The 25,908-nt window shown below is 39.2% G+C and overlaps 3 protein-coding genes across 4 annotated transcripts in view; 1 reads left to right on the plus strand and 2 right to left on the minus strand.

Moving 5' to 3' along the window:
- Nucleotides 1-25,908, minus strand: part of LOC113076213 (zinc finger protein 271-like) — a 197,861-nt gene that overhangs the window by 84,724 nt on the left and 87,229 nt on the right. The gene's annotated exons all lie outside the window — the stretch shown is intronic.
- On the minus strand, nucleotides 3,096-14,031 carry LOC113076212 (uncharacterized). The gene is made up of 5 exons (XM_026248872.1): nucleotides 13,871-14,031; nucleotides 7,100-7,153; nucleotides 6,865-6,930; nucleotides 5,782-5,856; nucleotides 3,096-5,693 (listed from the first exon to the last, which is right to left on the minus strand). The coding sequence occupies exons 2-5, from the start codon at nucleotides 7,115-7,117 to the stop codon at nucleotides 4,380-4,382; spliced, it is 1,473 nt and encodes a 490-aa protein (XP_026104657.1). The 5' UTR covers nucleotides 7,118-7,153; nucleotides 13,871-14,031; the 3' UTR covers nucleotides 3,096-4,379.
- LOC113076214 (uncharacterized) lies at nucleotides 8,823-10,888 on the plus strand. 2 transcript variants are annotated; one of them, XM_026248878.1, is made up of 5 exons: nucleotides 8,823-9,262; nucleotides 9,474-9,553; nucleotides 9,715-10,164; nucleotides 10,294-10,626; nucleotides 10,682-10,888. In XM_026248878.1, exons 1-5 carry the CDS (start codon nucleotides 9,101-9,103, stop codon nucleotides 10,761-10,763), a joined length of 1,107 nt encoding a protein of 368 aa, XP_026104663.1. In that variant the 5' UTR covers nucleotides 8,823-9,100; the 3' UTR covers nucleotides 10,764-10,888. The 2 variants fall into 2 exon arrangements, with proteins under 2 accessions (XP_026104663.1, XP_026104662.1); XM_026248877.1 differs by having other exon boundaries at nucleotides 10,294-10,888.

Below are 25,908 nucleotides of genomic sequence, written 5' to 3' on the forward strand. Positions count from 1 at the left end.
GTGTCAGAGGAAGCAAAAGAGGGGTAAGCACCGAGGTATCCGGGCTAGTCTAATGGCTAACCCACACAAGCAAGCTACCCTCACCATCGTACTGGCTAACATATGCTCTTTAGACAATAAATTGGACTACATCCGATTACTACGTTCAACTGACTGATGACTGTAAGAGACTGCAGTGTTTTTGTGTTTACAGAAGCATGGCTTAGCAACAGCGTTCCAGATGGCGCTATTCAGCTCGATCAACTGACATGCTATCAAGCAGACAGAGCTCTCGTTGTGGGAGGAAAAACCTGCAGCGACGGGCTTTGTGCTTGAGTATACTGAGTATAAGTCGCATCAGTGCAAAAATACATCATGATGAGGAAAAAAACATATATAAGTCGCACTGGACTATAAGTCGCATTTATTTAGAACCAAGAACCAAGAGAAAACATTACTGTCTCCAGCCGGCGAGAGGGCACTCTATGTCTTCAGTGTAGACTACAGGAGCACTGAGCAGCATAGAGCGCCCTCTCATGGCTGTAGACGGTAATGTTTTCTATTGGTTCGTTTCTCTCGGTTCATGTCAAATTAATTTTGATAAATAAGAAGTTGCACCTGACTATAAGTCGCAGGACCAGCCAAACTATGAAAAAAAGTGCAACTTATAGTCCGGAAAATACGGTACATCAATGATGTATGGAGCCACAATGCTGTTGTGGTCTGCAAACACAGTTTATGTTAGTTAGTTGGTGCCGGCCGTTCTATCTACCGAGCGAATATATTGCCATACTGCTCATTGCTGTATACATTTCTCCGAACAACAGCAACAGGAATGTTGCACTAAATGAACTATACCCGCACAACAGTGAGCAGCAGACAGCCAACCCTGATGCTTTTCTCAACATAGTTGAGGATTTCAACCATGCAGACTTAAAGAGTGTTTCCAAAAATACACCAACACATTAACTTTCCAACATGAGGTAATCTAATTTTGGGCTTTGTTTACACCACACAGAGAGGATCTTACAAAGCCCCACAGTACATAATGTAAAAATACAGCTTAATTTTCTAATAACAAAATTCAGTGCATTAAAGTAGCTAATTCATGAACATGTTAGTTTTATGAGTGCAGTGACAGTGATCTCAAAATATAATTTACCACAAAGCTAAATTTACAATGTAACCTGTAGCCTATTTTATTTTATCATGGAGTCAAAGACATTTTGATCCATATGCAGTGGTTTAATAAAGAGAATGGTCAAACAGGCAATGATCAGAGAAAACGGTGTCAGTTATGTCAGGGATTTCCAGAATCTGCAACAGTAACAAGCTGAGGTCGGGGCAGGCAGCAGAGAATCAAAGTGGGTATACACAATCTAAAGTCAAACACGTAAGGAACAAACACAGGGAAAACCGCTCAGAAATGTCAGACAGAACTAAACAAGACCTCGCCATGATTGAGAGTCCAAACACAGTTTATATAGGGGAGTGGTAATGGGGAACACCATGGTTGTGATTAGCCCTAAGAACAGGATTATGGGAAATGGAGTTGGGAATGGAAATAGAAGATGCCAGAGTCCTGAGTGGAGTGCCCTCTGTAGGAGTTTATGGGCACGCCAGCTGGTGATCGTGGCAATTATAATTCTCTTCATATTTAATATGTATAGATTTAAAATGTCCCACAAGGCTCGTTTTATAGGCTCAATATTTGACTGTATTTGTTCTTAATTTTAACCACATAAAGAATAACAAATTTCAACTGCCAATTCCAATGTAGCCGCACTGGGCTGTACATAATAATTACCTCAAATGATATATAGGGAATTTTAATAATTAATCAGGAATATGGTTAATATATATCTGATATGACAGTTACACTAAATTTTATTGATTATGAAAAATAGCTCAATTGCATTCATCAATAACTCATTACAGGGCACTGTAATTTACTCATTAATATGTCAATATTCCATTCTTCATATCAATTATAGTGATATCTCTTACTGTAAATTACTGCAAATCAAACAGTGGTTTGTCCAGCAAACGGCCGTAAGATTAACTTATCAATTTTCAATAAAGTTATAACTTCTTATAATTCAAGGAAAAATATTCTCTGGCCATGAAAACATTATCCTATCATTATGATAAATTTAGTTTCTAAATTTATAGCTTGTAGCTAGATCAGGCATCTCATTGACTCGTAATGTGAGCGTGTTAGACAAAGGCAATCATGGATATATATGGGTTTTTAATAATTGAACTAATAATACATCAAACTACAAATCACACAGAGTAAATACGCGTACGACACTACAGACAATAACTTTGTACAAGACATAACGGAATCCAAATGGGGGAGAGAGAGAGCGAGAGAGAGAGAGAGAGAGAATGAATGAGAGAGGAGGGAGGTGAGAGAGAGAGAGAATGGTCACAGAATGAGCTCAGTTATGCAAACTCACAAGTACAGTAACCCTTGGACGCCAACAACGACTCAAATCATAGACAAACTTTAAGCAGCATTTAAATCTCCATAGGAAAATGATACTTGCAAAGTATACTGAGTATACTAAAAAGTTCCTTTGTCTCTGTGGAAACACCCACCCTAATAACTTAGGCTTGTCAGATCTCACCCATACGGAAATGTAATATATGACATATATGTCCCTATATCGCTAATGACACCATCATATATGCTAAATATAAGACAATATATTGCTATCACATATATACATATCTCTAGATATATGTTGATATAGGTTTATAACATATACATTTGGCATATTAAATTAAGATATTGACATATATTAATATGATTTATATGATTATTATTTATATAATACTGTATGTTTTGACCATATATGTAACCGATATGTTTAATTTATATATGCCAAACTATTCAAACAACATACATTTCACATGCCTATGGTTTCCTTATTCACATGTTTTCCTTATTTGAACAGTTTGAACTTTTATCAAGTCTACACATCCACATTTCATTTCTATCCCTTTTTTGAATCTTTTATAAATTGTATTATTTACCTCTTCTTAACCAGATCATAAAAATAAATTAATACTACACAAATTCTATTTGAAAACACACATTTTATTTTTTTTCATCAATAGCCATATATCAATATCTATATTTAAGAAAGTACATACATGCACTACATATGCAGATGCATACAGAATATACAGTTGTGTTTGTCTTCAAAAATCATTTATCTAACTTATGCAGCTATGTAAACCTGGGTTCTCAACTAGCATTCAAAGAAAATATGATTTTGGTGCTTTCAACAAAGTTTGGCAGAGCTGCATAAACTGATGTCACTGATGCCAGACATTATTAAAAAAAAAAAAAAATTAAATGGTTACTTCATAATGGTTAAGAAAAGTCATAATGTAATCACATCTGTGCTGTTCTAAAGGCATGTACACACATTTGTGTTCAATTGCGGAGGCATGTACAGCAGTTAGGTGAGACAGCACCTTCTTGACTGGATGAAAGTGTAGAGGATTTTGAACACAAGCAGAAAAACTGTGCTTCCCCTCCTCAAAAAAGCGACCAATAGCATAACAAGTACTGCCATTTCCTACATCTGTCATTTTGAATGTTTTAACAGAGAAGAATGCGTTGTCAGTTTTTATACGAACTACACTTGAATTCCTCTTTTTTGAACGGTGGTATGCCTGGGAATGAATGATCGCACCATTGACAAACACTCGATCATAATATTCTACAACCTGCTTCTCTACCCAATCACCAACACTATGCAAAGCAATATAGTCATCATGTGCCATCATTTTTTTCTTGGGCGGTCCAAAAGCTGTAACTCCCAAACATCTCACTGCATGCTTTCGCTCTTGTTTTCCCCTCAATAATGGACCAAGTACAGCACTACACTCTGAGGAGGGATTTTTCAGTGTTTGACTGGCATACAGTGGAAGTGCTTTTTTCATCCAGAAAACATTGCATATTTGGATGGGCACAGACTGGGTGCTTTTCACCATTTCGATCAACTCCATAATATAGGCTTCAACTTGAAAGGCAGAATGGGTCCATAATGGCCCCCAATTCTGGACACTTCTAGAGAGATGAAGGCAGAGGTGAACATTGTAGCTGACATTGCCTATACCATAAAGGGGCTCCATCTCGGATACAAACTGACGAAGAAGGTCCTGCGCTTCTAAAAACTGCTGAGATGAAATCGATGTGGTTAGCAGCAAAGCTATGCCACTCGCAAGTTTCAGCCAATGATTAAGGTATCTCTCAGGTAGAATCCCCTTAAGTATGTAGATACTGTAGTACAGTAGCCACATCAGCCATTCATGGGCTTTCCAGTAACGTCTTTCTTTTATGGAACGAGGTGTTCTGGAGACATTACTTGGGGGCTTTATTTTTAACAGTAGTTTGTCAATTTGTGGTATGGACCTGCCTTAATACCAAGGAGATTGGTGGTTTTCAGGGTTACACCATAGCGAAGTGATAGGAGGACACTGTGCATGAAATCAGGGACACATCCCTCAATTATATCAAATCCAGGTAAAAGGGACAACACCGAAGGTCCTTCCACACCTGCTGAAGGTGTGCCTGTTTCAACAGCTCTCATAACTAGCTCTAAAGTCTGACTTTGACATCTCAGTTCTATGTTTTCCTCAAAGGGGTAAACCCTGACCTTTCCCCGACCACGTTCAACAAGTGTTCCCTTCTGAAGACAAAAAGAACATCCAAACTCCCCATTGAACTGCTTAAAGTTCTGTAGGAGTGGACGGGCAACAGAATCGCTTACAAGTATTAAAGCATATACTTTGCTGGTACCATGTACACCATCAGATGTAACCCAATCAAAGCCACGCCCATGTAGACCAATGCACTCATTCACAAATGGGTCAAGATAGATGTTCATTGGGGGCTTTTTAGCTCCAAACCACAATGCTGTTAACATAATATGGTCAGATCTCAGATCGGGAGGTAGTTCATTTAAAGTGCACAACAGGGGCCATATGGACTGCGAAGAGGATTTGAATAAAGGTACCCCATCACAACTAAAGGTGATTGAAAAGTTGGGGCAATCATTTAAAGTTGTGAAGGTTTTCAAGGTCTTTTTATAGAGCACACCATCACATACATCAACCAAGTGACTATTTACGTCATCCTTGTTATTGACGGTCAACTGCGAAAACTTGTGTTGTTCGATAATATTTCGTAGTTGTGCTTCTAGAGGGAGAACAATAAAAAAGTTTCCAGATTTCATGTGCTCCTTTGCATCAACTTGTTTGCCGCAAATTCTGCAACCTACTTTTTCATCTTTTGTTTGCATTAAGACCATACAATCTGAACAGAAATGTTTGATAATAATGTAGTCCTTATAATCAAGCATATTTTTGTAGAAGTGATGTTTAGTAGTTGACACTGAGTGTTTACCAGTGATAGCATTTATGACCTGAAACATGTCTTCTAGTGCTTCATCGGTCAAATCTTGTTTTAATTTTAGAGCTAGGAGGAGCAACTCCTGCTCTTTTCTTTTTTGTTCATGTTGTGCTTTCTCACTGTATTCTGACATCGTCCATAAAGGAGATACATGGCTTTCATTGCTGAGGGTTTTCTCCATAATTTCATTCTCCGTAATGTCTTTGTCATGTTGAATGTCATCATTGTCATTACTTGATTCTTCTTGGTAGTCAGCCATTTTCTGTTTCTCATGGAAGAGTACCTATACAAAAGGGATTTATTTAAAAACATCAGTTAAAACCTGAAAGCATAACAGAAAATTAAATGTTTGTATGGCACCTTATCCTTACCTGCACATTGACTTCCACTTTATTGTGTAGGATGCTTGAACCATGAGGTGCAGTTGACTCCTTTGCAACTTGTTGCTGAAAGTTCAAGTCAACAAATCAATTCTCAAACATAAAATACAAGAAGTCCTGCCATGATACTACACATAAGGCAGGGCCCCAGACTAACTTATTAAGAGCACTGTAGCCCTTACTAAAAAAAAATTAAGAGCACAAACAGAAAATTTAGGGGCACAAGTTAAAATCAACCTGCAACACAGTTTTTTTTTATATTTAAATATTAAATAAATATACTTAACATACAGACATTACAATGTGCGGTTTTATTTTACGTTTTCAGGGCTCTAGAGATATGGATGGAAAAATGTGTGGGTATCTACTTTATCTATTATAGACTGGCGTAACCATCTTCAGTAAATAGACATATATTTTGTCTTTTACAATGAATCCTACCCACAGTGTAAGTCATACAGTGATGTTTGCACTACTGTCACTTTCAGTGTAATTGAATGAGAATAGTAGGTTCTGGAAACAAGCTTTAGATGTTAATTTGTATGTTGCCAGTGTAAATATCGGTTTATAAAATGGTCAGTTCTGGTTCTTGATTTAAATAGTTTGAGCCGTGTTCTAAGTAGTAATAAAACACCCTGTAACCCACTGCTGACTGCATTACAACATCACCGCTCCACTTGGCAACCACTTTGTTGTTTCTGAGGAACTACTTTGTTTGGCAGAGCACTAATATTTTTTATTAATTTCATTCATTTAATTTTATTGGTGTTTCATTTCATGAAACCTTTCTATGTATATTAAACAATCGTAGAAAAAAAAACAGCCCTGTGAAGCCTTGGTTTACAGTAATTTTATAACAGCTAAGTGTGTTTTACTCTTCTTCGCATCATGCCTAACACAAACTGTTATATTTATCACTGTAAACTCAAATCTTTTGTGCAATTGAGCCGAACTCAAAAGAGTTAGGTTGTGTCCCACCTTCCCCCTACAGCCAACAGTAGAAAGCACTTAATCCAGGATCAAGCTCATTGGACATAATTTGTTTGGAACATTGTGTGCATTGTTTTTCCTCACCTGACTGGATGTCTGTGCAGGGCTGGTGGTCACAACTGGATTCTGGTTTTCTGCAGTCTGATTCTGCTGTATTGAAATATTATACATATTTTGTTTTATTGAAAATGTATTGCAGTGTTTTAGGGGGATAAATAAACATTTTACTTCAAGCAATAATTTGTAACATTTATGACTAACAACAGATGTATAACCTACAACACATAAGAGAGTATTTTGTAATTGAAATTCTCCATACCTGCGAAGTATCGCTCATGTGGTTGATACGAATGTCAAACAAAGTTGGGTCTTGCTGAAAGGCAAATAAAAACAACATGGTGACTAAAGTAATACCCAAGACAAACAACAAAAATGATTTACCATAAATTCCAAAGAGGAAAAAATGAAATTTGGACAACCATCAGAGTAATTGAAGTTGAAATTTTAAAAGCTTATTGTGCCTATTTCAATAGAGCATTCAAAAAGAATCTAAAGCATTTGCATTCAAGTATGTGCACGTATGAGCAGTGAGTTACTCTATTCAAGTGTGAATTCAATCATTCAGGGAGAGTATTGTTTAATTTAACAGTGTAAAAGTTAACCCTTTAGGCGCCAGAGGTTTTTTCCTAAAACGTTCGATTTTGATATCTTAATAACTACACAATATGAACAAGTGTATAAATGTAAACCTGTGATAAAAAAAAAAAAGTATATATATATATATTTTTAACGTATGGGTTGTGTCTTGTCGTTTACATTAATTCATCTGACAATGGTATAAAACACACAAATACTGAATACAACACACAAGTGTTTTGGGGCATGCTTGTTTAGGACAAGTGCTACAGTTAAATGCAAATTACATAGATTAAGATAGGTATTGGGGTTTTGCATATATCAGCCTGGGAAGGCATTGTCTTTTTATCTTAATTAAAAAGCTAATATAAACCCATATTTTCATACACAGTTTGTAAATGTATTTTTACATTTTACATTGAGCAAATTTAAGTGTGGTATTGTAATTAAATACATAGCAAGCTTTGGTTAAGAAAAAGTCAAAAGCGGTCTTGAAAAACAAGATGGTGTTAAAATAATGTGTGCCACAATGCATCACATTCTAACAATCTGATCCTGAAAGTTAACTGTGTTCTTGACTCTTTAATCTTTACCTGTAGCACATCAACAACAGCATTTTGAGGTCCACGGAATCCAACATGGTGGGTTCGTCTACAAAGCAAATTCCTGATCTGATGACATCGACCAAGCAATGGACTATATGCACGGCCACTTCCTGGTTTAGATAAGTCAGCTCAGTCATTTCCGGTCAAATGTGCAAAATCAAGCGGCCGTGAAGATGTCTTTCTACACTCGCTGCCTTCAGGATTTACCTCAAGTCAACATCAATGATGTACACCGCCTTATTCAGGAAAACTCCAAGGCTTCGTCCAGTAAACGGGAAAAAGGCATTTAATGCATTTTTATTAAACGCTTGAAATGCCACAGGTTACAGATTTTCCCTTTTGAATGATGTTCTCTTATCTGTATGACTATAAATAACAGCAGGCAGTATAAGATGTTTCCACTGCTGAGCAAAAATCCAAGTGCATGTGTATTGATATTCCTAGTGTTGTAATTGTTTTGTTTCTCAGTTTCTGACAAGAACGAGGCAGGAGAGGTTTCTGTGAGGGCAAGATGCTTCAGGTCTATGAGGAAAAATGAGAGACCACACAACTTGAGTGTAGGGGAATGAGATCAGATTCAATGTAATAAAATGTAATAAGGCAGTGTCTGCTCTCTAGGAATTCAATGAAAAAAAAAATATATATATAAATATATATATATATATATATATATATATATATATATATATAAAATTATGCAGATAATGATTGTAATAGACCAATGTTTGGAGTTTACAAAGGCTTACAGCCTAACTGTTGCTGTCAGGACAATAGTTCACTGTACCACTATATCAACTGCACACTGTGTATTCTAACAAGTATATACACAGTAATTTATTACAAATACGGCCTATTAAGATTCCCAGAGAGTAGAGTTAGTTAGCTTGCCAACATTTGACACTGTAGCCCAAGGAAGATTCAAACACTAGATACAGTGCAAACCAACATAATTCAACTAATGATTATTTATTCCAGTAATTAGTGACTATGATTGCCTGAATCCTAAAACACAGAAAATATACTATTGATATCTTTTTCGCTTACAGGTTGTCCTCAAACACACTAAACCTGTTGAGCTGATGGCCTGTCAGTGCTCATGTGTGGCAGGGCTTGCTCTATGTAATCACATTGCAGCATTGCTCTTCCAAACAGCACATTACAGCCAACAGGGAGCGGCAGCTGTCCCCCCGACTCACAGCTGCACAGGGTCTGAGCAGCAATGGCACAAACCCAGGACCCAGGTGATGCTGCTCAACACTATCACAATTAATTGTTAATTTACACATTATAATATAATCCTACATCTTCTTTGTTAAGTTTTGTTCTTGTTCTCACATCAACTTCCAATAACACAGATAGTGCAGAATCTTTTCTTATGAAAATAGGTAAATCATGGAGCTAAAGTAAACTAAATACAGCACAAATAAGTTCTTATACAACATTAATTTACAGGGCTTTAAGCCTGGTCCAACAAATGAAATGGTGGTATTGTCAGCTAGGCCCAAGGAGAGAAGATTGGCAGAAGGCATCAGGTAAGGTGTAGAAATGGGAAGTTGTTTTACTACATGCATGTGTTGAAAATATGTATTAAACTGTAAAATACTTTTTTTCAGACTTGTTTATGATCACTGTAATCTACACATTACATGAACCTTTAATTAACACTGTGTGCATGTCTTTTATGTGTTTTCAGGAGCAACCTGTATAAAGCTGCCTGTAACCTGACCTGTTGCCTTCCAGACATGTCAGTTCTACGGGTGAAGGATATTTACGAAGGCATGTCGAAAGAATCTGCTCCTTTAATAGCCACTATGGGTATTTCAGGGGATGTGCCTTTAGTTGACAGCGCTTTTGGAAAAGTCCAAGAAGGGAGTTTACTGTCCTATCAACTTCCAGCATGGAGCCCACCAAAGACCTGTCCACATAGCACTGCACCACCACGACCAAACTTACCTCTGGATGGCTACTGTCTAGGTCCCTCAGAGTGCTGTTTTGTGTTGACTCACCATCAGCAGATGCACATGACTTCTCTAGCAACAACAGAAGTCATGGCACACGAAACTGAGATGGGCACAAGACAACAAAGCACAATGAGGGAATGGCATTTATTGAGAAAGCCACGTCTAACCTCCTCTAGATTCAGGTAACTGTAAATTATACTGGCACATTCAGCACATTTTGTTTTCTCATTTATACTCATTTCTTAATACTCATTTATTGTCATCTAATATAAATACTAAAATTATTTTTATGTGTATCAATTTATGTCTAGAGAAGTTTGCCATGTGAGAGGGCAGTCCTCAGCGGCGAGTCTAACGGTGAGAATTTTGAAGTCAGGCTATCAGTCTGCAGAAATGAAGCGGGGCCTTCAGATGGAGCCCAAAGCTATTGAGGAATACTGCTGCATTCAGGAGGTAAATCACTACCCTTGTGGTTTTATCATCCACCCCGATGCACCTTGGCTTGGCTCATCACCAGATGGGTTGGTGTACAACCCTAAAGCTGATCCTGTGTTTGGACTGGTAGAAGTGAAGTGCCCAAATTTGAGAAGCTATGTGGACTGTGCCTACCTTAGGGTCTCTGGTGGAGTGCTACAGCTCAAACAGTCTCACACTTACTACTGGCAGGTGCAGGGCCAACTGTTCATTTCCGGGATGAAGTGGTGTGATTTTGTTGTGTTTACTGAAGACGACATGTTCATACAAAGAATATACAGAGATGAGGGAGTCATTAAAACAATGAAGCAAAAGGTTGATTACTTTTACTTTTACTTTTATCTTCCAACACTTTTGGCTTGAAACGTTTCAAGCCATTCAATCAGTTTCCATCAATTTGTACATATTTTTTGCCCCATGCTTTATTTTTAATTGTTTCCACAAATGTACAGGATCTGTTGTTAACTGATTAAATTATGTATTTTAATAAACATGTTATTTGTTTGTGTGTTCTGAATTTATACTTCATTAGTTAACAAATATTGAAAAGTTAAATACAATTAACAAAGAGTACAAAACATAGAAATAATGTAAAAACAACAAAAGTAATTATTACAGTTAATCAGATTTTTTGTGAATAGATTTTAAGTTTAAACTTTAAACTATGAGATGAATGATATATACAGAGAAGAAATCTAGAGGCATGTTTAAGATATATTTACAAGGATTAAGAGAGGATAAAAACAAGAGGCACTTTTACTTAGCCCAAGCTTTTACAAGTGGCCCACTCTGATAATTTAACAGTAGGCATGCAACTGCATAAAGCTGATTTATGCTCCCAAACATGTTTAAGGGGATGACCGTATCAAAGAATTTAAATTCCTTAAGTCTACGAATTAGGCGCTCAATGTGCACTCTGAGATGTGCAATAGATTGGGTCTCCCTGACCTCGTGCTTTGGCATCTGAGGTCTCCCAGCGAGGAATGCAGGCCTGTACACCTTACAGGGCACACAGTCATCCACAAGGAAGCCTCTGTCGACCATAAATTGCCATATCTGGCCTAAGCAGAGTAAGAATACCTGACTCTACAAAGATCTGTTTGTCACTTACTGAGCCGGCAAAAAGGGAGGAAACAAAGGTTACAGCGCCATGGGGGGCCATGCCAATCATACCCTTCAGGGTACAGTGGGACTTATAGTTTGAGTATACCTCACTCTGAAGTAAAGGGGAGGAGGGTGTTTGACACCGGAGCTCTGTGCAGTCCAGAATTGTGGTGGTGTCTGGGTAGTCTTCAAACTCTGATGGCAAGTGTTCCTTAATTTTGTCTTGAGTCATCCAAATGCATTGTGAACCAAGAACAGAGAACAGGAAATTGCTCCAGGTCAGAATGATTCTGCTTACAGTAGATTGATGCACCCCATACCGCTCAGTTAGGTCCCTCTGCTTCAGACCAAGGGCAAGGTAGTTCAGGAAGAGGAACAGTTCATCTATTGCCTGTAAGGACTGACAGATCATAACAAAATTGTATTAAATTGTATATGTAATTGTCAAAACTAGTAGGTGTACAGTACAGTTACAACAACAGATATCTGATGGTGTGGAATTTATTTCCATTCATTCTACATTAAATTCTAAAAGTACTAGTGTTGGTCATAATGTGAACATCCTGGCTTCAGAAAGTAAAAGTCCAACCATGTTTTGAACAAGTAAATGATAGGATGCATAAATTCTGTAGCCGGAGAGTTTGGTCATAATAGCACAGACAACAGACTTACCATGGAAGCACTTTGCTTTTCAGATTCAATGTTTGCAGTTCCTGCTCTGGTTACTCGAACCATGAATCTCAGTGATGGTTCAATAACCTGCCAAAACCGCATCAGATGATCATAAGATGAAAACCTGTAAATAGTGAAAATGTCAAAGCATTGATATTTCTTGCATATAGCACCATACATATTATTACATTTATACACACCAGGTCAGAGGTGAACCTGAAGTAGGAAGTGACTTGCACTGGTCTATTTATATTTAAGCTTCAATGTTTGTGGTTTGGACACCGTAGTGCAAAAAAAACCTAAACCAAAATGTTTTTAAAATAATTTATTTCATACTAAGTATACTAAAAATCGATATTTACTGACATAATGCTTAAAGTTTAGGATATAAATATTACAGTTAAACTTTATTTGGAGTACTTCTTTAATGCACGATGCACATTAAGCCTATAAAGTGTTTTAATATTAAATAATATTTTATTTTTAAATGTAATTAGTAAAGATAGTATGATCACTGTATAATATCAGTCTTTAAATGCAAGATATTTAAAGTGTTCTTAAAGTATAATGCGTTTTTATTAAATTAAATATGTCTACATACCTGGTATAGAAACGGATGTCACTGTCAGAACCGGTAAATCGCTGAAGCCCAAAACGCTGTTTGAGTGACATCTGTTCCATCTGCTGCCTCACATGGTCGATTTCTTCGCGAAGCCTTTCGTTTTCTTCCAGAACCAAGTCAACAAACGCGGGCTGCGGTGCTGCGCTGTAATCGTGGTCGTTGGTAGATATACGTTCATAATATTCCCCAGTTTCCATACTCTCTGGTCTCGTTCTCCTTTCCCAAACTCCAAGCCTTCTTTCTCCAAGAGAGTAATTATTCCAAGGGAACAGTACAGGTACGGCACCAGACTTCAGCCTTCGCCTCCCTCCGACTTCAGCAGGCTCCTTGAGCTCTTCTGGCACAAAGTGCCGACTACACACGCGTGTATGGTGAGATATAATAAAATTGTCTCTTTTTATATTTATTATCCATTTCTTTCGCTGTTGTACGTCTGAAGGGAAAGTATGAAAACTTATAACTGAGTTGAATTTCGCTGAGGACGAACACTGAGGGACACAACAGTGCTCAGCTGACGTTCCCTCACAGCGCTGAAATTTAAATGCCTTTTTCATTTCCGTTAACCTAAGTTATTACTTTATTTTCACGTAGATATTGAATAAATAATAAATTAAATAAATAAGTTATGGTTCAAACTGTATCTATAAACCACTAGAGTCTCAAGGAGTTGGATTTGAAGGTGCCGCCCACTAACCTAAAAGTACCACAACATCAAATGACGTTCCACCGGAAGTTCACGGGCTGACTTATCTTAATGCGGAAGTTCCAAAGAACGCTCCGTGCATATAGTGGATTAACTTAGAGAAAAAAACCCCGTAGCCTTAGCCTAACACTGTTCTAATTATTCAAACTGCATGTGTTAATATCACTTTTCAATATGATTCCATTGTGATACATTTCTCTGAAAAATTCTGTAGATTGTAAATAAAAAAAAGTAGGCTACTATTTGCCACAGACCCATCAAGTCCATCTGCTATATTGGGTAATAATCTTGATACAATTTAACATTTACATACCTTCTCCAGCGATGCTGTGTTGTTCGTGGAATGTCTTTGTTCTCCAAGAGATACTTCTTGTACTTCATCTCATATCACTGTAGCAAAAGGTTAACAGGCGCAAACCGACGTCTATGGTCTTTGGAAGCTCTAGTTTAAATTAATCCAGTAATCGTGGCAGAACACGTGTGTTTGACCTGTAGCGGTCTAGCGATGCGGGAATCAAAGTACCGCGATTGCAGACTGACTCTCGTGATACTTTGATATCATAAGTCGATTGGTTTGCGCGGCTTGCGCAACAACGCGAGAACTCGAACTTGACTCGAATTTCTAAATTCACGCCTTGTCTTAATTATTTAGCGAGTAACAACCTACAGAAGTTTGTTGTTGTTTATTTTTTAATGAGCATTATTTTTTGACAATAATAAATTACGCCCATCCATAGTTACTTTTTTTTGTTTGTTCTTATACCGTCAAACAAATAACATATTACAATAATACATTTCAGTATATATGAATACTTAGCATAACTAAAGTACAAAAGGAACATTGTGTTAAAATTACATTAGGCCTATTAGGAAAAGCATTGTATTGGTAGGTTGTTTTGCAACACTTCCTTTTAATTTGGGGGGGAAAATGTATTAACCACAAACAAAACCTTACCAGTGCATTACATTGTTTGTTTGGCTTTTAGATAATATTGCATATCTCTCTCTCTCTCTCTCTCTCTCTTACACACACACACACACACACACACAAACACCTAACTACATGACATAGGCTACTTATAACTTGTCATGCAAATAAGTCTTTGAGTCATATAGAGGGTTATAGTAATACAACCCCATAATATCTAGAAGCCAAATGATGCAGTGGTCCTTTGCAAATCACTTATGTAATGCAGTACTTTTGAAATGTCTACAATTGCTATCCACGTATCACAACCCCAGATTGCTGATCAGCCTCTATACTGCTGCACAATAATAATAATAATAATAAATACATCATAACTTATTGCTGTGTGGTATTCTGGCTATACGGCTGCAGACAAAATAGACAAAAAGGGTTGTGAAGATGAAAGTATTGTCGACACCCTGTCAATTCTGTGTGACATCTATTCAGATGTCTTCTTACATGGGCTACAAACATCCAGCACTTTGCACCCTCTGCTCAGGTAGACCCCAGGAACACAGACTAAAAGGTTATGGAACAGCTTTTCCCTTAGAGATGTGGACAAGCTGCAGTAGCAATAGCTACATCAATCCAGCTTCCCTCATACACATGTACACACATGCATATACGTATGCCCACACATGTAAACACAGGGATTACGTAATAACATATATGCATAATGATTTTTAATCTATTGTAATGTAATGCATTGCTTCAGATTGGATTAGAATGCCGCTGTGTATAAACATCTGCAATGAAAAAATTCCTAACCTAATTTTAAATAATTTTCATCAAATTACTTATTGCATAACTTTGTTGGATCAAATATATATATATATATATATATATATATATATATATATATATTTTTTTTTAGTTTTTTTTTACATTACTGTGACCTAAACCAAGACTTACATAATAAACATGGCATGCTTAGCTGATTTTTGAACAGTGTTTAGATTTGAACCAAAAAATACAGAATAATAGAAACACTTTCAGTCTGCATTTAGGATGCGTTTCACCCCTTTTCGGTTGATGACGTTACGCGCTGTTACCAGGTCTAAGTATCTTCAGTTGAGAATACTACATCAGCAGCCGTTTATGAGCACTCTTTATTCGTATTAAACATTTAATTTAAACGCTTTCAAACTTATGGTGTACACACTACAGTCTCCGTGCTCACAGCATCCCAAACACACATAATTTTTATATTTATTTATTTATATTTTCATTTTCTGGCTATCTGGGTCTTCGGTATGGATTTAAAAGTTTAGGATTATAACTTTCTCGGTAGTATTATATCACATCATGAGTTTAAATAAGCATCTTTTGTTGTTTTCTCGTGGTATCTGATAGAGCGTTTTGACACGGAAGCGCTGACACGTGACGTCAGACTTAACAAGCGAGGATTAGGCGCGCCAAAATTCAAACGCAGTCAAAAGACCGCCAAATTACACGCATTCAGGATAGAGCAACGGATGAACAATGTTCGCCCTTGTTGAGTGGATAGATGAAACTGAGGAAAGTTGGAGCATTGTTCCAACGTCACATATAAAACAATTCAGTTGTAATGATTTCTTAGACGGACTTGATGAAAGTTCTGTATATTTAATTGAGTGGAGAGGTGGACTGAAAAAAAAACCTAAAGGCGGATGGCCTTTGTACGAGGCAACGGTGCATAAAGTTGCAGGTAAGTTAACGTTAGTATTTATTTTTTACTACATCATGTAACTTTACTATATATACTGCTTTTTTTTGCGTTGCATTTTAATGTTAATGTTTAAAAGCTAACTAACAGTAGGCCCAGAATATTACAGTGCATCGTTTTAATATCTTTAAATGTTTGTTATGTGAGAATAACATCTTTATAAAGTAAAATTTCAATGCTCAATTTTAATGTAGTCAGCCTATGTTGTTGTTATTGCCATAGCCCTAGTTTTATATTTTGTTTTAGATTCTACAATTTGTATTCCCCTTTTTTTCCCCACAGAGAGACAGTCCACCCTAGAAAAAGTACAACCACAGAGGACACAACACCAGTCCAATTCAAACCCTTTGAGCAAACGAAAATGAAGCTATTGGCTATAGCTTCAACATGTTCCCTGTGTCGGTCTGTCGTTGCTGTAGTTGTCGCACTGCAAGACAGTGGCTCAAGATTTGAGAAGGGTCTGGCTGCAGACTTGCACTTGCACTGTCAGACTTGCATTCTCAGACTTGCACTCTCAGACACTTGTGCTTCTGCTAGCGACGTCACTTGCAGTCTTTATTTTTATTATATTTTATTTTTTCTATTTATTGATAGCATTTTGTTTCAATCTTTCAACATTTTATAACAGTAGCCAGGTGGTGAAGACAAGAAAAAAGAAACTAAACTACAATGTCACTTGAAACTAAAATTTCCTCATAATTTATTCATCTCCATGTCTTTCAAAATGTTCATGTCTTACTTTCTTCAATCGAAAATAAATCACATTTATTTAATTCTATATAATTGACTGCAATTGCAACCAATGGACTGAAGGTCCAAATCAATGCAGTTTAATAAGGCTTCAAAGGCTCGACACGATCCCAACCAAGGAATAAGGGTCAAACCATGCAATTTTTTAAAATAAAAACATTTATATACTTTTTTAACCACAAATGCTTGACTATGCTTTGAAACTGCATTGATTTGGACCTTCAAACTGTTGGTTGCCTTTCTAAAGGGTAGTTTAAACGAGAATGGACGCTTGGACTATAATGCATAAACTGACGTTGCATGAAAATGTGAAAACAAAGATGTTAAGATGTATTATTAAATTTATGAATATATATTTTTTGCACATTGCATAAATGCATTGTTTCATCACTTTTAGAAAATATGTGATGCAAAGCTAAAGTGTATCAGGCCCCCTAAAAATTTTTTGTTAAAGCAATGTTTTATTTTGTAATATAATTCTAACATTAATGCATGTTTGTCCTCTCCCCACAGCTTGAAATTCACCCGGGCTCAGGAGTTTATGTACCAAAAAATGTGTTATGGTCAGCTAGCCATGCAAACAGCCCTACTACCATGGCTCGGATGCTTCTCCTTGGAGTGTTTGATATTGAGACACTTCTAAAGAGCAATCTCAGAGGTACGTAATTGGTCATAGTGTGTGCAGGTGTCTGTATAATTATTATAATTTTTCTCTAATTATGTAGATTGAATATTGAATATCTGAAGTCTTTGGGTAAGGGGTCAAAGTCAAAAAATAAAACTACTCTATTATACTAATTCTTGCATATTTACAGATATATGTACACTCATTCAAATTTACACTGAAATATGATGCTTTATAAATAATTTAAGTTGGACTTTTAACCCGATTTCAAAAAAGTTGGGACAACTATAGAAATTGTCATTAAAAAAGGAATGAAATAATTTACAAATCTCATAAATGTATATTTTATTCAAAATAGAATATAAATAGCATTAAATGTTGTTGAAAGTGAGACATTTTGAAATGTCATGCCAAATATTGGCTCATTTTGGATTTCATGAGAGCTACACATTCCAAAAAAGTTGTGACAGGGTCATGTTTACCACTGTGTGGCATCCCCTCTTCTTTTTATAACAGTCTGCAAACGTCTGGGGACTGAGGAGACAAGTTGCTCAAGTTTAGGAATAGGAATGTTTTTCCATTTTTGTCTAATACAGGCTTCTAGTTGCTCAACTGTCTTATGTCTTCTTTGTCACATCTTCCTCTTTATGATGTGCCAAATGTTTTCTATGGGTGAAAGATCTGGACTGCAGGCTGGTCATTTCAGTACCCGGATCCTTCTTCTACACAGACATGATGTTGTAATTGATGCAGTATGTGGTCTGGCATTGTCATGTTGGAAAATGCAAGGTCTTCCCTGAAAGAGACGACGTCTGGATGAGGGCATATGTTGTTCTAGAACTTGGATATACCTTTCAGCATTGATGGTGCTCATCTTTCCAGATGTGTATTCTGCCCATGGCACACACACTCATGCAACACCATACCATCAGAGATGCAGGCTTCTGAACAGAGCACTGACTACAACTTGGGTTGTCTTTGTCCTCTTTAATCCGGATGACATGGCGTCCCAGTTATCCAAAAAGAACTTAAAATTTTGATTCGTCTGACCACAGAACAATTTTCCACTTTGTAACAGTCCATTTCAAATGAGCCTTGGCCCAGAGAAAACACCTGCGCTTCTGGATCATGTTTAGATATGGCTTCTTTTTTGACCCATAGAGTTTTAGCCGGGAAGGGCCCTAAGATCACGGATATCCAGGATGGTTTTCCGGCCTTGACCCTTACACACAAAGATTCTTCCAGATCCAGATTATGCAATGTAGATGATGGTGATATTTGGCATGATGATAACTTCAAACTCTTTGCAATTTTTCTCTTAGAAACTCCTTTCTGATATTGCTCCACTATTTTTCACCGCAGCAGTGGGGGAATTGGTGATCCTCTGCCCATCTTGACTTCTGATAGACACTGCCACTCTGAGAGGCTCTTTTTATACCAATTCTTTTTGCCAATTGACCTAATAAGTTGCAAATTGGTCCTCCAGCTGTTCCTTATATGTGCATTTAACTTTTCTGGCCTCTTGTTACTACCTGTCCCAACTTTTTTGGAATGTGTAGCTCTCATGAAATCCAAAATGAGCCAATATTTGGCATGACATTTTAAAATGGCTCACTGTCACCATTTGATATGTTATCTATATTCTATTGTTAATAAAATATAAGTTTATGAAATTTGTAAATTATTCCATTCCTTTTATACTCACAAACCTGATTCCAAAAAAGTTGGGACACTGTAGAAATTGTATTTACATTATCCCCATTTTACTGAAGCAGAATGAAAAATGTAATGTATGGTTGAGTAGTTAGATAGCAGTGGAGTTCATTCTGATTTCGTTCTAATCTTTGTTTTGCTCTTTCTTAGGTGGCAAGTCCAAAAATGCAAGCCCTGGGGAAACAAAAGAGCCATTGGACAGAATAAAAATTGATGCAATAATGAGTATGTATATTACTTGGTTAATCGAGCTTGAATTGTGTAAAACCAAATGTGACAGTAAAACCATCAGAATTGATTAGTTTCAGCTTGGTGTTTCAGTGTGATGACACTTACACCGGGTTCTGAATAATGCTTACATTTCAGTAAGATTTAGTTTTTATCTACCAACCAATGTATGTACTGTGTAAATTTAGTGTTTTAGGTGATTATAATTTGGCTGTCCTTATATTAATGTTATAAAATTAAAATGTTTTTCTTTGTCTTTTATATAGATGCAGTGATCCAGAAATTTCCAGGAACCACCAGGGGCCAACTAGGGGTGGCTATTAATCAAAAGGTTACTGAGCTGCGGACATCCAAAAAGAGTAAAACTTAAAGAATTATCAGGCTATATCGTACCTGTTGATAGATTGTCCTGTTTTATGTTTTGTTGTAATATTGTATTTGTATAAAAAAGTTGTGTTGAGTGTTCAGTAGTTTTCTAATTTTGCACAGCTTAACAATTTTTCTTTTTTAAATTAAAAACTTTTTAATAAAATGTTAATATTTTACCTGTTTTACTGTATTACTTATTTTTTGATAACTGCACCACTTAACATTTAAGGCTTAGGCATGTCATGTTCATTGCATTACATGTTTATAAGTACATATCCATAACCTATATTTAAAAATATGAACGAAATTAATGAAACGTTTTTTTTTTTTTTTTTTTTACATTTGTTTAGTTTAAATCATGCATTCATTTAAGATATTTTGCAAGTAATATACATAATATAAGAACATATTTAAAATATGTGTGCACACAATGTTTATTATATGTAATATATATATTGCATATACATTAATCAAAATTATATTTTATATGTATATTTTATTTTAAATATAAAATATATACTAAGACTATATAAAAACATATATAAGGGACATATATATGTCACATTTATGTAAGCAATATGCTCTTCTTATATGTTTAGTTTGTATATTGAACAAATATACAAATAAATATATGTCATGTATATTGAAAATTATATATGTGACATATATATAAAAAAAACACTATTATACATACATAAAATATGTGGGCTAGTTTTATATGTCAATATATGAAATTGTTCCATTATCTAATAGGTTTTATACATGGGCAGATATATATGTACATATATGTTTTCCCTTTCTATGTGGATATATTTAATATATGTATATTTCATATGTGTACATATATTACATTTCCGTATGGAAGCAGTGATATTCTAGCAAGTTCGTAATTCAAGATTAATAAATTTTTACACACCTTTTATACAGGTGGTGTCAGGATCTCACCATCAACACCATCATCATCACTCCCTCCAACCACTCGCTCGTCATCCCCTGAATATTAATTGTCATCACCTGCATCTCTTCATCCTCATCACCGTCACCTGCTATCCTTCATCACTGCTCACCCTTATATACCCACTCTCAACCTTCAGTCTCCGTCTGTTCTCGTCATTACATGGCTTACAGACTCTACTTCGACACTCACCTGAGATTCCGCTAATCTTCTGAGAACCCTCAAAAATCGGCCAGTCTTCGTTCTGCCTTCAGTCCTCCTTCGGTGATCCCACTTTCACTTCCTGTGATCAGAGTTCGTTCAGTTCAGTCAATATTGGTCCATACTCGCTTTCACTCTGATATTCCCCGTCTGGTTCGGAGCATTCTGTGAATAAAACTAGCAAACTGACCATCCTGTCTGCCTCCTGTCTCATCCGTGACAGAAGATCAGACCAAAGATGCAGAATCCTACGGAGCCTGAGGGGAATCCATCTCAAGACCCGTTTGCCGAACTAGTGCGAGCAGTGCGCCAGTCAATCCTCTCATCTTTACCGGACAACCCTTCCACCATCCCCGAAGCAATCATTCACTCTGCACGCCAACATCAACTTCCGCAAACACCCGCTACTTCGCCGGCTGCCTCTGCGAGTCCCATGGCCCGACCAGCGCCGTTCAGTGGTGAGGCGGAGGATTGCAGTGGTTTTTTGCTTCAGGTTTCACTATACTTCCAAATGCAAGCGCATCAGTTTACCGATGATTCCGCCCGGGTGGCCTTTATTATTTCTCTACTCTCTGGCAGAGCTCTCCAGTGGGCACAATCTCTTTGGAATTCAGATTCCCCCGTGTTAAAATCCCTGTCAGGTTTCATATCTCATTTTAAGGAAGTCTTTGGCCAAGCAGTTTCAGATCTCTCAGTTCATGATCAGCTTTACAATCTCCGTCAAGGAAATTCCTCTGTCAGCACATATGCCCTCCAGTTTCGCACCCTGGCGGCATCCTGTGGCTGGAACGAGTCGGCTCTGATTACCGCTTTCCGCCACGGCCTGAATCCGAACATCCGTCAGCTACTGGTAGTCTATGATGACTCCATGGGCATTGAGAATCTCATTCAAAAGACCATTCGAGTTTCACAACGCTTATCTGCCTGTGACAATCCATCAACCGCTGTCAGTCCTCCGTCCTCGATTCCCATTGCTTCTCCTCCAGCACCGGAACCTATGCAAGTGGACTCCACCCATCTCACTCCTTCTGAGCGCCAGCGACGCATCCAGCTTCACCTCTGTCTGTACTGCGGGAGCGACAATCATCTCATCTGCTCCTGCCCTGTTCGACCTCAACGTTCTGCGGTAAGCTCCATTCAGATTCCTCCTAAAGTGGAAGCTTTAAACCGGACCATGGTTCATCTATTAACCCCGCATATCTGTGTCTCAGGGCAAGTCCTCCTCGACTCCGGTTCAGTGGGGAACTTCATTTCAACCCAGCTCCTCCAAAAACTGAATGTCCGCAAGCACCGCAGCCTTCAAGAACTCAGAGTTCAAACCATTCAAGGAAAGCCGCTGGGTCGAGGTCGAATCAGTCATGTCTCTCCCACATTAACGCTCCGCATTGGCTGTTTACATGCAGAGGAGATCTCATTCTTGGTGCTGGAGGAGTCTACTGCTGAGCTCATCCTGGGACGCCCCTGGTTGATCCAACATCAGCCCACCATTGACTGGAAATCCGGGGAGGTTCTTCGTTGGGGAGGAAACTGTATACATACCTGTCTAGCTCCGGTCAAGAGGAACCCGAAAGCCTTATCTTCTCCCTCTTCTTCGTCTTCCGTGCTCAAATCCAAACTTCCAGTCTGTTCGACTTCAGTTGAGAGTCCAGAAGTCCAGCATCAAGTAGAGATTCCTGCTGAGTACAGGGGGTTCCAGGATGTGTTTAGCAAGCAGTTGGCGACCAAGTTACCACCTCATCGGCCATGGGACTGCGCCATCGACCTGCTACCTGGAGCCACTCTACCTAAAGGCCGTATCTACCCTCTCTCCATCCCGGAACAGAAGGCCATGGAGGAATATGTGAAAGAAGCCCTTCAGCAGCAGTTCATCCGTCCATCGGTTTCACCTGCCGCTTCCAGCTTCTTTTTCGTGGCTGAGAAGGATGGAGGCTTGAGACCGTGTATTGATTACCGCCATCTCAACTCCCAAACTGTCAAATTTCGTTACCCCCTTCCTCTGGTCCCAGCAGCCCTAGAACAACTACGTGGGGCCCGTATATTCTCCAAGTTGGATCTGCGCAGTGCATACAACTTAATCCGTATCCGTCGGGGTGATGAGTGGAAGACCGCTTTCGTCACCCCTTCCGGCCACTATGAGTACAGAGTAATGCCTTTCGGCCTGTCCAACGCCCCTGCAGTCTTTCAAAATTACATGAATGAAGTGTTCCGAGAGTACCTCAATAGATTTGTTGTAGTTTACTTGGATGATATCCTCATCTACTCATCATCACTTCCTGAACACAGACGCCATGTCACTCTGGTCCTGCAGAAATTGAGAGCCCATCAGTTGTTCCTGAAATTGGAGAAATGTGAATTTCACACCACGTCGGTACAGTTTTTGGGCTATATCATAGATCAGCATGGAGTGCAAATGGACCAGAGGAAGGTGGATACTATCCGGAACTGGCCGCAGCCCACTACAGTGAAAGAGCTTCAAAGATTCCTCGTATTTGCCAACTTTTATAGAAGATTCATCCACAACTACAGCATTATCAGTGCTCCTCTGACCTCCTCTTTGAAGGGCCAGACCAAGTCTCTATCCTTCTCCTCCGAAGCCATCCAAGCCTTCCAACAACTAAAAGACGCCTTTTCAACCGCTCCCGTCCTCGCCCATCCTAATCCAGATCTGCCATTTGTCGTCGAGGTTGATGTGTCTTCTACTGGAGTAGGAGCAGTCCTCTCCCAGCGGCAGGGTGAACCTTCCAGACTCCATCCATGTGCCTTCTTCTCCAAGAAGCTGTCCCTGGCGGAGCGAAACTATGACATCGGAAATCAGGAACTGCTTGCAATCAAGCTTGCCTTGGAAGAGTGGAGACATTGGCTGGAGGGAGCCAATCACCAATTTCAAGTAATCACCGATCATCGTAATCTGGAATACCTCAAAGAAGCCAAGAGGCTCAATCCCCGTCAGGCCCGCTGGGCTCTCTTCTTTACCCGTTTTGATTTCGTTGTTACCTACCGACCCGGCTGTAAAAATGGAAAAGCTGACGCTCTCTCTCACCTCCATCATTCCGCGTCTGAGGAGCACCGCCCTGAACCCATTCTCCCTCCAGCCGTGTTCGCCTGTCCGATCCTCTGGGACATAGACGATCAGATATCCCAGGAAAACCGTCTCCACCCTGCTCCGCCGGGAGGTCCAGAGGGGCTCGTCTTTGTACCTCAACAATTCCGCACCGCCCTTCTGGACTCTGCCCATACAGCTCCGGGCTCTGGACATCCAGGTAGCAGGCGCACCCTCTCGCTCCTCAGTCAACGGTACTGGTGGCCATCTATCTCCCAAGATGTCTCCCAGTTTGTTCAAGGGTGCTCAGTCTGCGCCATCACTAATACTCCCCGAAAACTCCCGGAGGGTAAACTCGTACCTCTTCCTATACCCCGTCGTCCGTGGTCTCATCTTGGTGTAGACTTTATGACTGACCTTCCTAAATCTAATAACTTCACCTGTATTCTAGTAGCAGTGGATCGGTTCTCGAAGGCTTGCAAGCTGATCCCCTTACCTGGACTCCCTACCGCCTTTGAGACCGCTGAGGCGTTGTTCCACCATGTTTTCAGAAATTTTGGAATTCCTGAAGAGATAGTATCAGATAGAGGTCCGCAGTTCATATCTCGAGTATGGCAAGCCTTCTTCCGACTACTTGGGGTGACTGTTAGTCTCTCATCAGGATACCACCCTCAGACGAACGGCCAGACTGAGCGGAAGATCCAGGAGATAGGACGGTAGTACCTCAGGTCATATTGCCACCAGTACCAGGACAGCTGGAGCCGCTACCTCCCCTGGGCTGAATACGCCCAGAATTCTCTCAGGCAATCCACCACCGGGCTCACTCCATTTCAATGTATCCTGGGTTTTCAACCTCCTCTGTTCCCTTGGTCTGGAGAGCCCTCGGAGGTTCCAGCTGTCGACTATTGGTTCCATCAGAGCGAGAGGGTATGGGACTCAGCTCACGTTCACCTCCAACAGGCAGTGCGAAGGCACAAGACCCAAGCCGACCGTCGACGGACAGACCCTCCCCAGTACCAACCGGGTCAGAAGGTGTGGCTTTCAACCCGTGACATTCGCCTTCGCCTGCCCTGCCGTAAGCTGAGTCCCTGATACATCGGACCATTTACCGTGCAGAGGCAGCTGAATGAAGTCACTTACAGGCTCAACCTTCCACCTCAGTTCAAGTTTTCCCCTTCATTTCACGTCTCCTTGTTAAAACCCTTCACTGATCCTGTCACTTCTCCTCCTTCAGATCCTGGACCTAGGGACTTACCTCCTCCTCCCGTTCCAGTAGAAGAGGAGCCTATCTACCGTGTCCGCACCATCATGGATTCGCGGAGACGAGGCCCCCGGCTGGAATATCTAGTAGACTGGGAGGATTATGGCCCCGAGGAACGCTCATGGGTACCCCGTGAAGACATCCTGGACCCAGCCCTCCTCACCCAGTTTCATGCAGACCATCCTGATCGTCCTGCCCCCAGAGGTCGTGGTAGACCTCGCCGCCGTCAACGCCCCTCTTCTCAAGCGTCAAGAGCCGCCTCGGGAGAGGGGGGTACTGTCAGGATCTCACCATCAACACCATCATCATCACTCCCTCCACCCACTCGCTCGTCATCCCCTGAATATTAATTGTCATCACCTGCATTTCTTCATCCTCATCACCGTCACCTGCTATCCTTCATCACTGCTCACCCTTATATACCCACTCTCAACCTTCAGTCTCCGTCTGATCTCGTCATTACATGGCTTACAGACTCTACTTCGACACTCACCTGAGAATCCGCAAATCTTCTGAGAACCCTCAAAGATCGGCCAG

Source organism: Carassius auratus, unplaced genomic scaffold (genome assembly GCF_003368295.1).
Source record: "Carassius auratus strain Wakin unplaced genomic scaffold, ASM336829v1 scaf_tig00019316, whole genome shotgun sequence".
Lineage (NCBI taxonomy): Eukaryota > Metazoa > Chordata > Actinopteri > Cypriniformes > Cyprinidae > Carassius > Carassius auratus.

Coding starts and splice junctions, on each gene's coding strand:
- LOC113076212 (XM_026248872.1), bottom strand. Junction 5,857..6,864: donor CTGCACAGACATCCAGTCAG/GTGAGGAAAAAC, acceptor TTGAACTTTCAG/CAACAAGTTGCAAAGGAGTC. Junction 5,694..5,781: donor AAGTGGAAGTCAATGTGCAG/GTAAGGATAAGG, acceptor CCTTTTGTATAG/GTACTCTTCCATGAGAAACA.
- LOC113076214 (XM_026248877.1), top strand. CDS start 9,101: ATGGCCTGTCAGTGCTCATGTGTGGCAGGGCTTGCTCTATGTAATCAC. Junction 9,263..9,473: donor GGCACAAACCCAGGACCCAG/GTGATGCTGCTC, acceptor ATTAATTTACAG/GGCTTTAAGCCTGGTCCAAC. Junction 9,554..9,714: donor AGATTGGCAGAAGGCATCAG/GTAAGGTGTAGA, acceptor ATGTGTTTTCAG/GAGCAACCTGTATAAAGCTG.